The sequence below is a fragment of the Strix aluco genome, chromosome 25, assembly GCF_031877795.1.
Source record: "Strix aluco isolate bStrAlu1 chromosome 25, bStrAlu1.hap1, whole genome shotgun sequence".
Classification (NCBI taxonomy): Eukaryota; Metazoa; Chordata; class Aves; order Strigiformes; family Strigidae; genus Strix; species Strix aluco.
The window spans coordinates 6294269-6308233 of NC_133955.1; the positions used below are offsets into that span (position 1 = coordinate 6294269).

Below are 13965 nucleotides of genomic sequence, written 5' to 3' on the forward strand. Positions count from 1 at the left end.
TGGCAGCAGGAAGGGGCAGCCGGGCAGGCTCTGCTTGAGGTTGTAAGGTTTTCTGATGGATTGATTGCCTGGTCGCCTGCACGGCTTCTCCAGGAAAGTAATGGACTTTATGTATTAGATCAGCTGGGCTTCTGCATGCAAACACCTGCCTTGACTGATCTGCCCCCAAAGCTGTTACTGTCCAGTGTCCTCGACCTTCCCCCCAGAGGTGAAGTCATCCCTGGATGAGATCCCTCCCAGTGATGTTTTCCTTTCTCTCTTACAGTCAGATATTGGGTTTGGGAAGCTGGAAACCTATGTTAAACTGGACAAACTGGGAGAGGTGAGTAGACTATGAAACCCCTGTAAGGATTTAAATTAAGTTAGAAGGGCAGCTTGAAGTGCAAAGGGCAGACTGTAGCAAAATTTCTTCAATATCTAGCAATGTGTAGACCAAGTCTTTCTGTGGATTTCAGACTTGGCCCTGTAGCTTCAAATGATCCTTCCTCCAAATGTTATGGAGTGTATCAGTGTTGTGCCACACCAGTAAATGGTCTGCATGGCTTGTATTTTCTCTCTCCCCACCCAGGGCACTTATGCCACTGTCTTCAAGGGCCGCAGCAAGCTGACCGAAAACCTCGTTGCCCTGAAGGAAATCCGCCTGGAGCACGAGGAAGGGGCACCGTGCACGGCCATACGGGAAGGTGAGGGCAGGAGGGGCTTTTCCCCATCACAAACTTCCTGAGCGATGCTGGGATTTGGGTCGGGTGGTGCAGGAGGACACGGATACCTGCGGTCACACGGAGGGCAGCCCCAGGTCCTGCTGCCCCAACCGTCTCCTCTCCTTGCAGTGTCGCTGCTGAAGAACCTGAAACACGCCAACATCGTCACCCTGCACGACATCATCCACACAGAGCGCTCCCTCACCCTCGTCTTTGAGTACCTGGTGGGTTTTGGGGGGGCCTTTCTGTGGGAACGGTGAGGACAGCTGCCTTTCTGCAGGTGGGTGGTGGGGACCGAGGGCAGGACAGGCTGACGTGTGCTCCCCGTTGCAGGACAACGACCTCAAACAGTACCTCGATAACTGTGGGAACCTCATGAGTGTGCACAACGTGAAGGTAAGGTGGTGCTGCCCCCGCCCCTCCCCGCCTGCAGGGAGCTCACCCCGAGGGCAGTCCAGGGTGTTGCAGGGTTGGGTGAGGCTGGATACCCCTTCTCTCTTCAGTTCAGCTTTCTGACTCTTCGTTGACCTTTTTCAGCCTGCTCTGATGCTCTACCAGCTTTTCTCAAGTCACTGCCACCCTAAATGAAATTACTGTCCATGCAGACTTTGTTCAGCCCCTTTTCTGGGTTGCTGGTGATGAGCCTGAACTTGTCTACAGTGCGTCTCACCCCAGGCCAGCTTCCAGGGGGCTTTCCTGGCTGTGAAGTTGAGAGCCCCTGAGACAGGCTCATTTCTGGTGCCCGTGACCCAGTGCTAAATGCCAGCCCCTTCTCCTCCCCACAGATCTTCATGTTCCAGCTGCTGCGTGGTCTGGCTTACTGTCACGGGAGAAAGATCCTGCACCGAGACCTCAAACCCCAGAACCTGCTCATCAACGAGAGAGGAGAGCTCAAGCTGGCTGACTTCGGTAGGTGGATCTCTCTGGGGAGGATGCGGCATTGCGAGAAGGTGCAGCTCCTTGATGCCCATCCCTTTCGTCCTCAGGACTAGCCAGAGCCAAGTCAGTCCCTACGAAAACGTATTCCAATGAAGTGGTCACGCTGTGGTACCGGCCCCCCGACGTCCTGCTGGGATCTACCGAGTATTCCACACCCATCGACATGTGGTGAGCCACAGCTCCAAAGTGAGCTTCCCGGGGTCTCCGAGACGGTGGGTTGGGCGTTTCCATCTGTCTGCCAGTGCAGCACCGTACATGCCCACAGCGTTGGTTACACCAGAGGGTGGTGGGCTCTCCCAGAGCTCTCTTCTGTCTCCCCTGGGGCTCAGGGTCTTTGGAGGATGCTGCCCACATCAGGGGTGAGTGGTTACCTGTAGCAGAGAGGGGATACAGCTCCTGGAGCTCCTTTCCCTCTCCAGAAACCTCAGCCCTGGCCAAGGGGTGGTGGGGTGTCCACAGGGCGTCTCCTTTGCTACAGAATCACAGAATCATCTCGGTTGGAAAAGCCCTTGAAGCTCCTCCAGTCCAACCATGAACCTCACCCTGACCATTCCCAACTCCACCAGCTCCCTCAGCACTGGGTCAACCTGACTCTTCAACCCCTCCAGGGATGGGGACTCCCCCCCTGCCCTGGGCAGCCCATTCCAACGCCCAACAGCCCCTTCTGCAAAGAAATCCTTCCTAAGAGCCAGTCTGACCCTGCCCTGGCGCAGCTTGAGGCCATTCCCTCTTGGCCTGGCGCTTGTTCCTTGGGTCAAGAGACTCATCCCCCCTCTCTGCACCCTCCTTTCAGGGAGTTGGAGAGGGCCATGAGGTCTCCCCTCAGCCTCCTCTTCTCCAGACTAAACCCCCGCCCAGTTCCCTAATCCCAGAGTATCCTCTGCTGCTGTTCTAGGGGTGTTGGATGCATCCACTACGAGATGGTCACCGGCCGGCCCATGTTCCCCGGCTCCACGGTGAAGGAGGAGCTGCATTTGATCTTCAGGCTGCTGGGTGAGTCTTCTGCTGTCTCCCAGATCCCCACGCGAGGGCAGTGCCTGACTGCAGGAGCGGTGGCAAAGCGCAGCCTCGGGCGCCTGGAGGGAGCCTGGCTGGCAAAGCCTTGCAGTGGTGTGGGCAGGCGTGGGCAGGGGCTGCCTGCAGCCCCCCTCCAGGCATGCAGGTAGCAGAGGTGCGAGGGTGAGGAGCTCCCCCGCGGCTGCCCCGTGGGATGCGCAGGCAAATCCCAGCCCGCTGGGGAAATCCGTGCCCTCTGTCCTGGGCAGGACGGACACACGCACGTGGGAGGCTCTTCTCTCTGCGCCAAACGAGCATGACAGGCTTCCCTCTCTCTCCCTCCCAGGAACCCCAACAGAAGACACCTGGCCTGGAATAACATCCAACGAGGAGTTTAAGGCTTACAATTTCACGCAGTACCGAGCCCAGGCGTTAATAAATCATGCCCCAAGGTACCTCCTCGAGCAGGGACACATAAGTCATGGTGGGCTTGCGCTGGTTGTAAAGGGGAGCCTGGGGACACCGATTTCATTTTCTCCTCGTGGTGCTGGCAGCTTCTGAATGCAGCTGTGCACTGGAGGTCCCAGCTGCCACTTGGCCTTTGCATGGACGGCTGCAACATCTTCTGGGTGCAATAATGCTCCGTTTTTTTCTTTCCTCCTTCTCTCAGGCTGGACTCCGAAGGCATTGACTTGCTGATGAACCTCCTCCTGGTGAGTGGTAGAGCAGTCCAGGTGGATGGCAAAGGGATTTGCTGAAGTGAAGGTACTCTGCCTGCCCTCACACTGGTGTGGAACCAGGCAGGAGGGGAGCTGTGCCTGCAGAATAAGCCACAGCCCTGCAGCTATAGCCTTGTAGATGCTGTCCCAAACCACCTCCCATTAAGGACGGTGAACCATCCTTCACCCTGTGTCCTCTCACACACAAGTGAAAGGACACAAACCTGATGATCCATAAGGTCCGGTGCACTCCTGCGGTCACACAGCGTGTGCTGTGCCTTGTGCCCACGCAAATGGCACTGGGAATTGCTGGCACACCCCGCGGTGTGCACCGCGTTTGGGCACACTGTCACCCCCGCAGCACATGAAATCGCTTGGGCGCTTACGTGTGCGGAGGTGCAGGGATGCACCCACACCCCGTACGGGGCCTCTGGGCCCGCTGAACGCCGTCTGGCACGCGCAGACTGATTGTAATTGCCTTTCTCTGGGGCTTTGTGCAGTACGAAGCCAAAGGCCGGATTTCGGCGGAGGCAGCCCTGCGGCACGCTTACTTCAAGAGCCTGGGAGAGCGGGTGCACCTCCTGCCTGACAGTAAGTGCACCCTGACCTCTTGCCTGGGGGATGTGGAGCAAAGAGCTGCTCTGCAGAGGGTGATGGCTTGCAGCCAGGTCTCTTCAGAGGCCTCTTGTCTTTGCTCACTCAGAGGTGCTCCTGGAGCAGGGAGGGGTGGGAGCTTGGTGGCTGTGAGAGCAAGAAACAGTTTGGGTAGGACAGTGTAGAGTAGGAGTAGGAGTGTGAGAGAAAAGCTCTGGCGAGGTGCAGTGCTGTCCCTCCTGGCTCCGGGTTTGCAACCGCTGCCGGCTCAGCCAGCTGGGCTGACCCCTCTCTCTCTGCCCCCTCTGCCTAGACGTCTCCATCTTCTCCCTGAAAGAGATCCAGCTTCAGAAGGACCCTGGCTACCGAGGCTCAGCCTTCCAGCAGTCAGGTAGGGCTGGGGAAAATCACACTGACCTCTCCCAGGTGGTGCCACAGACCACGCTGGCGCTGGGGTTACTATCAGTGGGTCCCACGTAGGAAAAAGCCAAACCTGGTTCCTGTTCCCTGCTTTAGTCCACAAGTTACCCCTGGGGTGTCCTCACTTGTCACCTGCCGTGGTACCAAAGTCACATCTAGGTGCCCTGTGGTTGCCGTGGGCTCATTAACCTTCTAACCCAGAGCACCGCAGGGCTCGGCGTCGCTGCAAAGTGCCGCTTGTTGTCCGACCTCTCTGACCCATCTCTCTCTCTCTCTTCCTCAGCCCGAGGGAAGAACAGGAGACAGAGTATATTTTAAACTTGGATCTCGTGTTCCCCTTGTCACCATGGAGATCAAAGCACTGAGAAAGGAGACGGCAACACGCTCCCACCTGACCCACCGCAGAATTACTGACTCGAGCAGGACGATGCTGAAGCGCCCGTGGCCGCAGGCTCTCCCCGGCCCGTCCCCACAACCACAGCCCCTAACAGCTGCTCTTGATGGACCTGTGGCCTTTTCCCCCTCTTGTTTTCATGTTGTCCCCATGAGATGTGAGCTGCCACCCTCTGTGCAGGTGCTCTAGTGAGGGACCGCCCTGGGCATCGCCCGGAGCGCAGGATCGTGTGCTGCCTCAGGGAACTGCCCTCGGTGGAGGGTGGGGAGCCGGGCACGGCGGGGGGTTTGTGAGCAGAGAGTGGTTATCGCCAAAGCTGGGCTGTGGATCGTAGCGTTTGGCCCAGGTGGGCATTTCTGAAAAACATACCTTTGCTCAGACAACCTGCTCTGCACCCCCTATTTCTTGGGGAGACACTGCAGCCACGTTACGAGTCAGGGGCATGACCCAGCCTGGCACCTGAAGCACGGAAACCGGGGCATCCCTCCCTTATTTGCCTACACAACCCCTTTTTCTCTCCTCATCTTTGGTACCTGAATCCTGACAAGGATGGAGCAGCTGGGAGGAGGGGGCTTCCCATTGCTTCCCCCAGCATCTCCCTTCCTTGCCACCATTGTGTTTCCAAATTTGCTCAGCTGGCTGCTCCCCAGGAGCGGAGAGCAAGGGCTGGCGTACCCCCCCAGGGTGCAGGTACCTGCGGGGAGGGCTGCACAGAAGTGGAGGCAGAGGAGCATCGGCTCCGTGCTGCCTCCCGTTGCTGCGCCGAGCCCTTTGGCCAGCCTTTCCCAGGCACCGATTGAGGAGCCCCTTTGTCATCGCTGAGCCTGTCACCCCCCCAGCCCGCCACCCTCTCTGCCATTGTCACAAGGGGCAGGACGCGGTTCCCAGCCGGCATCTCGGGAGCGCATCTCCCCCCCCGTCCCGGCACTGAGCCCCACGCGACGTGGCAGAGCCCGAGCCGCGCAGCCTCGCCGTACCAAAGTGTTGCACACACCCACCTCAGTGCATTTCTACCCAGAGGAAGGGGGAGAAGTGCCAAACCTCCCACAGCTCAGCTGTGGGGACCAGAAATAGACCCGGAGAGAAGCAAATCATCCCTCAAACCTCGTCGCCTGGCCTCTACGTTTGTAGCCAGCGTCAGATCGTACCAGCCCTGACTCAGATCGATGCCGCGGGACTGAGGTGCGTGCTTAGATCTGAGCGTGCTTTGCTGGCTGAGGTCTGCTCCTGGTGCATTTTCCCCTCCGTACGCTCCAGGAACGTGCCAAATCCATCCCGAGCGAAGAGGCCCTGCTGCATTTCTCCCCCGCAGCCTGCAAACAGCCTGAAACGTCTTCAAGTGTGTGAGCGTTGCAAGAAGTCTCTCTACTGTATAATATTCACATTCTTTTTTCGGCTGTCCCGGATGACTAGTCCTCTCGCCCACCGGTCCTCCAGCCCGTGGATGTGGCCAGGAGATTCTGGAGTTGGCAGGTGCTGTGACTGTCACCTGGCACTGGGACTGCTGTCTGAGCCCATCACGCTCCCAGCCTGGGAGGCATTGCTCAGGGGACGGTAACTCTCCGTGCCGCTGTTTCCCCGTTGAGCAGGGAGTGAGGGCTCTGTTTTCTGCTTTGCTGTGCAGCATTTCTTCTGTGATACTCAGAAAATACAAAGCGTGAGGATAAATGAGGAGACCCTGGAGCTCCCCAAAGCTTCTGGGGCAACTCCTCCTTGTGCCAGTGCTCGATGCGATGCTCCCTCTGAGCTTCCCCCATCAGACCAAAGCTGTTAATTCGGGTTTGTCCTAGACAAGCATCCAGACGTCTGCATTGTTTGAGGTTTGCCCATCCCTGCTCAGTTCCCTTCTCAGTGTGTCCAGCATACAGCAGGCTGAATAGTTCATTAATTGTTTCCATTTGATAGGGAAGAGCATGAATCGCCATCAGCCACCAGTGACGCATTTCACCCTGGTGTCGGGGCAGCGTTTTGCCCGGTCTCCTACGCCCGGCTCCTGCTGCGTGGGGCTTTTCGGTCGGGAGGTTCACAAAGGGAGGTGTTGGCTGGAGTAAGTCTGAACTCTCGCACTCGCATCTTTTCTTTCACAAAGGCATTTTACACAGGAATTTCCTTGGCATGGCAGGGCTCTGTGGTGCAGACTCGCACTTCCCGGGGCAATCAGCTCCCGGCAGGAATTAGCAGCTCGCAGGCAGGCAGACCCGCTCACAGCAGCTCCTCTGCCCCTGCGGCAGCACCTTCAGGTACACGGGGCAAAGAGTGCTGGTGTGCCTGGGGGGGGCAGAGCCCCCTCCACGGTCTGTGAGCACAGATCGGACCGGGAGGGGAGCAGGAACCCCCTCCACCTGCTCTTGGAAGCCCATTCAGGCCATGTTTGACCTGTCTTCGTGCAGTTTTCTTGCTCGGGGTTACCATCCCCGTCCACTGAGATTGCCTTGGGCATAAAGCTCGCTGGGGCAGAGGGTGCCCAGCTGAGCCGTCCCGCTTTCACGCTGGCAGGACAGAGGCAGACCACGCCAGACCAGATCGGTGTGGTCTCAGCTCCCCCCCTCCATAAGAGTATTCCTGCTGAAGGTCAAGGTCACCTATGGGGAGAAACATTGGGGAAAAGACCTAGCAGTGACTGTGTAGACAGGACTGTTTTACCTGGGATCAGATAGCAAAGACAAAGGGCCTGTTAGCTGCTGTTTATTCTTTCGTAGCCTTTGCCTTTCCTCCTACAAATCGTCCCTAAAGGAGACACTATTATTTATTAGCCCTGCGCGCTACTAACAGCCCAAATTTAAGATAACCCCTTTTGTTCCACTGCATTTACTGGATATTTGATTCCTATTCCGGAGGGCGATAGTGTGTGTAAATATTTGGTGCCCCGCTGAGCAAGGTTTGATTTACAGTGCTGTGCTTGCACGTGTCAGCTGGCAGAGCCCCGAGCGTCTGATCTCCCACGGCACGCTCCCCGCCAAAGCCTTCCTGGCTGCGAAGAAAAGGAGCCGCAGGTTGGCAGCGATTAGAACCCAGAGCCAAATCCCCCTTCTCCATCTCCTGGGTGGTGTTATGGTCCCCCCGAGGACCGCGGGGTCCAGCTGGGTTTATGAGGACCAACACCCCGTGGCTGCCCCAGTTTATAAAAGCCCCGTGCAGAGCGGGGGCCTGCTCCTCCCTGCCTGCAAGGGGAGGAAATCTGCAGCGGGGCTCCCACTGCCGATGGCATCGCTCCCTGCGTCGGCATCACCCCCAGCCTGCTCCCGCAGCTCATCCCCGGGCAGGCTTTCCCCAGTTCTTGGAGCGCCAGCCAGCTCCCAAGCTGGATTTTTAAAGTAGCGCTAATGAAAATGCCGGGAATGTCTGTGGCTCTCCGGCATTTTTTTTTCGTTTCCTGGGTTCTCCCATCCACCGCTTTGTGGAGTAGCTGGCCCTCCTTGCAGATGAGGAGTTTTGACAAAAGGAAACTGTTGCTTTGTCTTCCAGACATTTTTCTTGCAATTTGTTTTTTTTTACCAGTTCTGGTGGAAAATGGAGTTTTGGCTGTGCCCTCAGGAAAGGCTGTATTCTTTCATCTCTCCAGCTGATAGCTAGTTAAAGAAATGTAAGTATATGTGTAAAGCAAGGTCTGTGTTCTGGGACAATAAAACTTACAGGCAGAGCTATTTAATTTCACTCTCTCTATACACACATGCACACGCCTTTCCTGGCCCAACCCATTGCCAGATCTGTGTTAAGATTTTAAATAACAAAACTACATTGTGTCTTGGAGACTAAGGACAAAATAAGTGGATTTTTTTCCTCTCCCTTACACATGATGAAAAAAAAAAAAAAAGAGGAATTAGAAGGCCATTTTCCCAAGCTTCTCAAATGTTTTGGTTTTTTTTTTCCCATGACTACTCTTCAGTCAGAAATTAAGCGAGCATAAAACAAGGAGCCAGAGCTCCCCGAGCAGGCTAGGAGCAGGCAGGTTAGAGAGAGTCTAACCCACTGGACTGAGTAATATAAAAGGTTTAGTGTGGGTGCCCCAGGGCACGGGGAAGGGACCGGACCTGGGGGTGGGAGCCTGCCCAGCCTTACGTGGCCAAACTCTGCTTTCACCTGCGTAAATCCGGCGTCGTGCAGCCACGTGAGCCCGGGTGTGCGCAGAGCACGGAGCCAGCGATGGCCGAGCGGGTCCTGCCAGGGCCGTCAGGTCTTGATCCTGAAATCCCTGGGGATAAAAGTGGCATGATCTCACCTGCCCAAAGCTGTGCCTCTGCCTGGCCTGGCACCACTGTCCTGTCTCTGTACGCTCGAGTCTTGTAAAAACTTCATTTGAATGTCCCCTTAGCACCCCCCACTAGCGATGTCTGGGCACAAACACTATAAAACCCACTTTCTGGCTTCTTCATCACCTTCTCTCACCCTCAGCATCGTGCTTGTCCTACAACAAGAAAAATAGATCCAAGCGGCCAGGATACACATACTGTGAATGTTCTCTGGTGTGATTCATTTGCAGAATACCAATAATATATTTAACTAGTGTTGTACAAATGAAAGATGCATTTTAAAAGAAATGATTTTAAAGATTTATTCCAAAAGAAGCAATGATTTTTTTATAGAAAGTTTTTCTGGAATAAATGGAAAGGTACAAAAAAAAAAAAAAAAAAAAAGAATAAAAGATTGTATCCATCTATCAATCTTGTGTCTGAATGTTTTATAAGAATATTTCAATTTTTGTATTTCAGATGTGACATGGACTATTTTGTGGATGTGCTCATTTTATTGCTAAGGCTTATATTACAGTTGTATTGTGAACGCTCCAAAGCCAACATTGGACAATAAACTTTACTGAATACAGGATAGTTTTGTACAGGATATAATTTTTTCTCTTGTTTTGGTAGGAGAAGGATCCGCTTTGTTTTCGAATTTCAGTTAGGTAGCACTGATGTCTGAGGCACGCAGGTCCCTTGGCAGGCTCCCAAGTGGTGTTGCTCCGTGGTGGGTGTGCAGGGGGTCAGGCTACCGGACCCCGTGCCGTGCCGTGCCATCTTCATGCCCTCCCTCAGAGTCTTTCCCCACAGCTGCTTTCCCTGCAGCTCCAGGACGCCTTTCATTTTTCACTCCTGCTAGCGGGGCACTTTTTGGCTGGCTGTAGTCAACTCCCAGACGCAGACTTAGTACAAAAGGAATTTCCCACTACCTGACCTTTGCAGGGGCTTGAAACACGAGACTTCAGAAACTTGGTGCACAATAGGAAAATGTTTCTGTGGTCCCTTGTGTGGATCCTAAGGCCCTAAACAAATATTGCCATAAGCCTATCAGGCAAATAAAGCACAGAGCCGACATGCCCAGCCCATGGTTGCAAACCAGCTGAAGGGCAGAGCTGGGGAAGGGACGGGGGTGCCCTGTTTCCCACAGCTCTAGCAGCTGAAACTCTCCCTGAGCTGTTCAGCACAACAACCCTCTTCACATATTCCTGCCCTCTGGCCCATCAGTGCTGAAGAGAAACTACCACTGCCCAGGTCCGGGGACCTGGGAAGAGCCAGAGATGGGGTACGGGGGGACCCGTGGGATCTTTGGGGCCAGGGCCATGGTGTGGGCCCGCAGACGATGGGTAGCTGGTTTAGGGAAGGGCGCTGCACCCTTCATCCCCCTCCCCGGGCTGCACCCCCAGCCAGCGCCCAGCCTGCCTGAGTCACGTTCAGGCACTGGTGTGGGCAGATCCCCAGTAACAAGCCGTTTGCCAAACCAGTTCCTCCATCTGCCGCTCTCATTCCTCCAGTCTGGTGGCGGTGGCAGCTGCCAGCGCTGGGGCCGGGGCAATGTCACCAAGCAGTCCCAGCCCTCCCGCAGACCCGACCAGCTTCTGGATGTTCCCAGCCACCCAAATAGCCGTGACCTCCTGCCCCGTGTCCCTTACGGGGGTTTTCCTGCCTCACAAGGATGCCCAAGCCAGGTCACCCATCGCTCCCCGGGTCTCTCAGTATATCTGCAAAGTGGGGACGATCTCTGCTGCCCTCAACAAGATTATTTGTGTGTCATTAATTACAGGTGTGTTTCAGGAGGCTCAGCCTCCTCCCGCCCTCCTCTGCCGCAGTTCTAGAGCAGCAAAGGAGGAAGCACATTGATCCCAGCTAAATCGCAGTGGGTGTGTGAATTATTTCAGTTGGACAGTAGGAAAACATGTAGGTGAGTGCTTCCTCCTTTTAGACAAGTGTTACAGGATCTGTAATAACTGGGCCAAGATCTCAGGCTAATGTTTGACCTAGAAGTGGAGCCAAGCTTTCCAAATCACACGGTGTGTTTTGAAACTCTTGACCCCAAAATACATGAGGTGAAGAGCTCTTGTGTGCTGCAGTTCCAGCTGCCCAGCCCAGGTTGCTGAACGTCTTACACACAGCCTAGAATAACCCAACCCATCCTATGAAGAGTTTACCCTCTGTTGTAAGAAGCATCACACCTTTTCTCGTTAATGTTTAGTGGTTCAAGTGGTTATTTTCTTATCTGCTCCAGCTTGCTTGGTGGTGGGTTTTTGGGCTGAGTTACAGCTGTTGGGTGCTCCCGTCTCCAAACGTGCGTGCAGCCCTTCGGCCCATCACACCGGCGTGTGTGGTTGCTGGGATAACGTGTTGGGGTCTCAGAGGGTGTCAGCCCAGATTTGCCCTTTGTGGTCTCTTGGCAAATGGAGGACAGGGAGAAAACTCTTCGACAGTGTCTCAGCCCCAGGCCCTTGGCCTCAGCTGCCAACCCAAACACTGGTGAAAGCCTTGAAGGAGCCTGTCCCCGGGCGCCTGCTGTGCCAAGCCCACGTGTGGGGCCTCAGCTGTTTCCACCCCGAGGAAACCTTTAGAAAACCTACTACTAGAATTGAATTTCCCCACTGTGTTGAGATTGAGAAGTGATGTCAGCATCACAACAGCAAACCTGAACAAAATCTGGCTTCTAGGTTGCAGCCCCTTGCAGTAGTCACTGCAAAGCAGGACTATTCATATTAAAGGAAGTAATTGCTCCACTAGCTGAAAAGATTAACTGATACAGTGTGAAAAAACCCTGTTGTGCTTCTTGCTGCCCCAGGAACGTGCGAGGGCCCAGGAAGCAGAAGGGGAAAGTGTTTCTCAAACGCTTGTTGGATCTTTTTGAGCAGCAATGGCACGCACCGACCGACGCTGCTGTCTCTAATCATGCTGCTCTGCTATTCCTTCATTCATGATTTCACTTTGCAGTTTGCAGCAAGCGCAAAAATGTGGGTGTTTAATTCATTGCAAGTACAACATCGATTTCAGTTTGGAAAACAGCCTAAAGTGCCTCCTCGTGAAGCTAATTCTGGTATTGCATATACTCATAGTCCTGTGGCTTGCATTTTTATGAGCTACCTCTGAGGATCTGGGTTTCAGTATGTGGAGCCAGAAAGGATCTGTGTGTTCTTATGGTGACTAACCCACCTACGCTTCGTTTCTTATTTGCAAGCATATCTTGCATGGTTTGTGTTATCCCTGATAAAATGGCCTGATATTCCTGGAAGCAAGTGTGCTGGCATTCAGGCCATTGCTTAGCAAAGGGGGGTCAGCTGTTGTAGCTGGGTCAGGGTTGTACTAACATTGGTAACCTCTGGTGCCTGGATGCTGCTTTTCACCTGGGAGTGGGTGCAGTGAACCTGCGAGGGTGGGGAAAGCATTGCTCAGCCATTTTGTGGTTGGGGAGGTCAAGGCCCAGAGAGCTGATGCTATCAAGTGATGGTGGTGCAGTAATGGAAGCCAGGAGGAGAGTGCAGCTCTCTCGACTCCCTGCTCAGTAAAGGGAGAACCAAGATCAAGAATGTGGTCCAGGGGAACCACAGGTAAAGCCCTGTCAGCCCTTTTCTTGGGGCATGACACCTGGTGTGGGGAAGATAAGGATCTGCTGTTTCATCAGGTAACTCCAGCTCCATGCACGAGATGTATGGACAAAGCGGGGCAGGAGATGACCTTTACTGTCACAATCCTTCCTCCCTTGTGCTGTTTTGTCCCCACTTAGGGATGGGGAAAGAGAAGCTGAGGTCGTCTGCAGTGGTGTGGCCTCTCAAAGCGACTCACTGCCTGGCAGGGAGAGCCTGAGGCTGTGACTCCCAGGCCTGTGCATCAGCCTCCCCTCCCTCCATCCTGCCATCTAGGCTATTAAGGAAGATGGTTTATCACATAATGATAAAACCCAATTTCCGGCCATGCTGTTGACTCACTCCGTGTCTGTAAGTAAATCACTTCATTCCTTTCTGGCCCTCAGTTTCCCTATAGAACACAATAACAACATTGCTCCGGCCCTGCGGGCAGCTGAGCTGGTTTTTTGATTGCTTAATGCTTTCAGGTGCAGGTGCCCGACAGCCACAGGAGTTCTCCCTCAGGGGCAATCAGGGCTTTATTGCTCCCCTGTTCTAAGCTATTGCTCACGGTCACTTTGTTCACTTTGGGGGTGGAAGAAGATGTGATCCTGTTCTCCTTACTTTGGGAAGACTCCAGCGGATGTCACAGGCGGGGAAGAACAAGGACTCGGGTGTAATTTACATTAGCTAAACATTAAGCTATGTCCAGGTGGAAATGAGCAGCTCCAGCCCTGGAGCAGCATTCCTGCAGCACGGGTCACAGGATGGGTGAGTACCTGTGCGGGTCCGCTGGCACGGGAGGGGACCCGGTGTGCAGGCCTGGAGCCAGCCCTGTCATGGCTGAGCTCCATCGATGCTGCTTTGCCTGGAAAGAGCGTTCTAAAAATTGCCAGTCTTTCCTAGCTAAAGTAGGTGAAATATTTATAAATCCATCCTCTAGAGGAGACCTTTTGCGTAAGCATCAACCGCTCCGACTTTAAAACATGTGCACCCCCACCCCCCACCAAGCCATCTTGTGCTTCTCATCCAGGGAAGGGGCAACTTTAATTGCATTTTGCCTGGAATTGTTGCACTTATTGATGGGTCCAGGGGGGTCAGCAGCAGAGAAAGGGGATTTCTGGGCCGCCGTGCCTGGGCTCTGTTGCCTCAGGTTTGCTGCCGCGGCCGTAGCTCAGTGTCACTTGTGCGGGGGGCGGGGGGGGGGGCTGCCCCACTTTTAGCAGGATGATGCAAACCCCGGGGGTGGGGGGACACTGAGGGGGTCTGGGGGTGCGCTCGGGCCCCCGGAGGGATGCGCTGAAGCGGGGGATGAAGGCGGGGGGGGGGGGGGCTCCGCCCCGGCCCCGGGAGGAGGCGGCGGGTCCCGGTCCCGGAGGCGGAGCC

General features: G+C 54.9%; 1 protein-coding gene across 1 annotated transcript in view; it reads left to right on the forward strand.

Moving 5' to 3' along the window:
* CDK18 (cyclin dependent kinase 18) overlaps nucleotides 1-9587 on the forward strand; it is a 40107-nt gene extending 30520 nt beyond the window's left edge. The window contains exons 5-16 of the mRNA XM_074850182.1: nucleotides 266-322; nucleotides 569-683; nucleotides 831-925; nucleotides 1035-1097; nucleotides 1487-1610; nucleotides 1688-1808; nucleotides 2536-2633; nucleotides 2983-3088; nucleotides 3307-3349; nucleotides 3856-3946; nucleotides 4263-4340; nucleotides 4653-9587. Coding sequence (XP_074706283.1) covers nucleotides 266-322; nucleotides 569-683; nucleotides 831-925; nucleotides 1035-1097; nucleotides 1487-1610; nucleotides 1688-1808; nucleotides 2536-2633; nucleotides 2983-3088; nucleotides 3307-3349; nucleotides 3856-3946; nucleotides 4263-4340; nucleotides 4653-4687 — 1026 coding nt within the window. The 3' untranslated portion in view covers nucleotides 4688-9587. The remainder of the gene's footprint in view (nucleotides 1-265; nucleotides 323-568; nucleotides 684-830; nucleotides 926-1034; nucleotides 1098-1486; nucleotides 1611-1687; nucleotides 1809-2535; nucleotides 2634-2982; nucleotides 3089-3306; nucleotides 3350-3855; nucleotides 3947-4262; nucleotides 4341-4652) is intronic.
* The last annotated feature ends 4378 nt before the right edge of the window (nucleotides 9588-13965 follow it).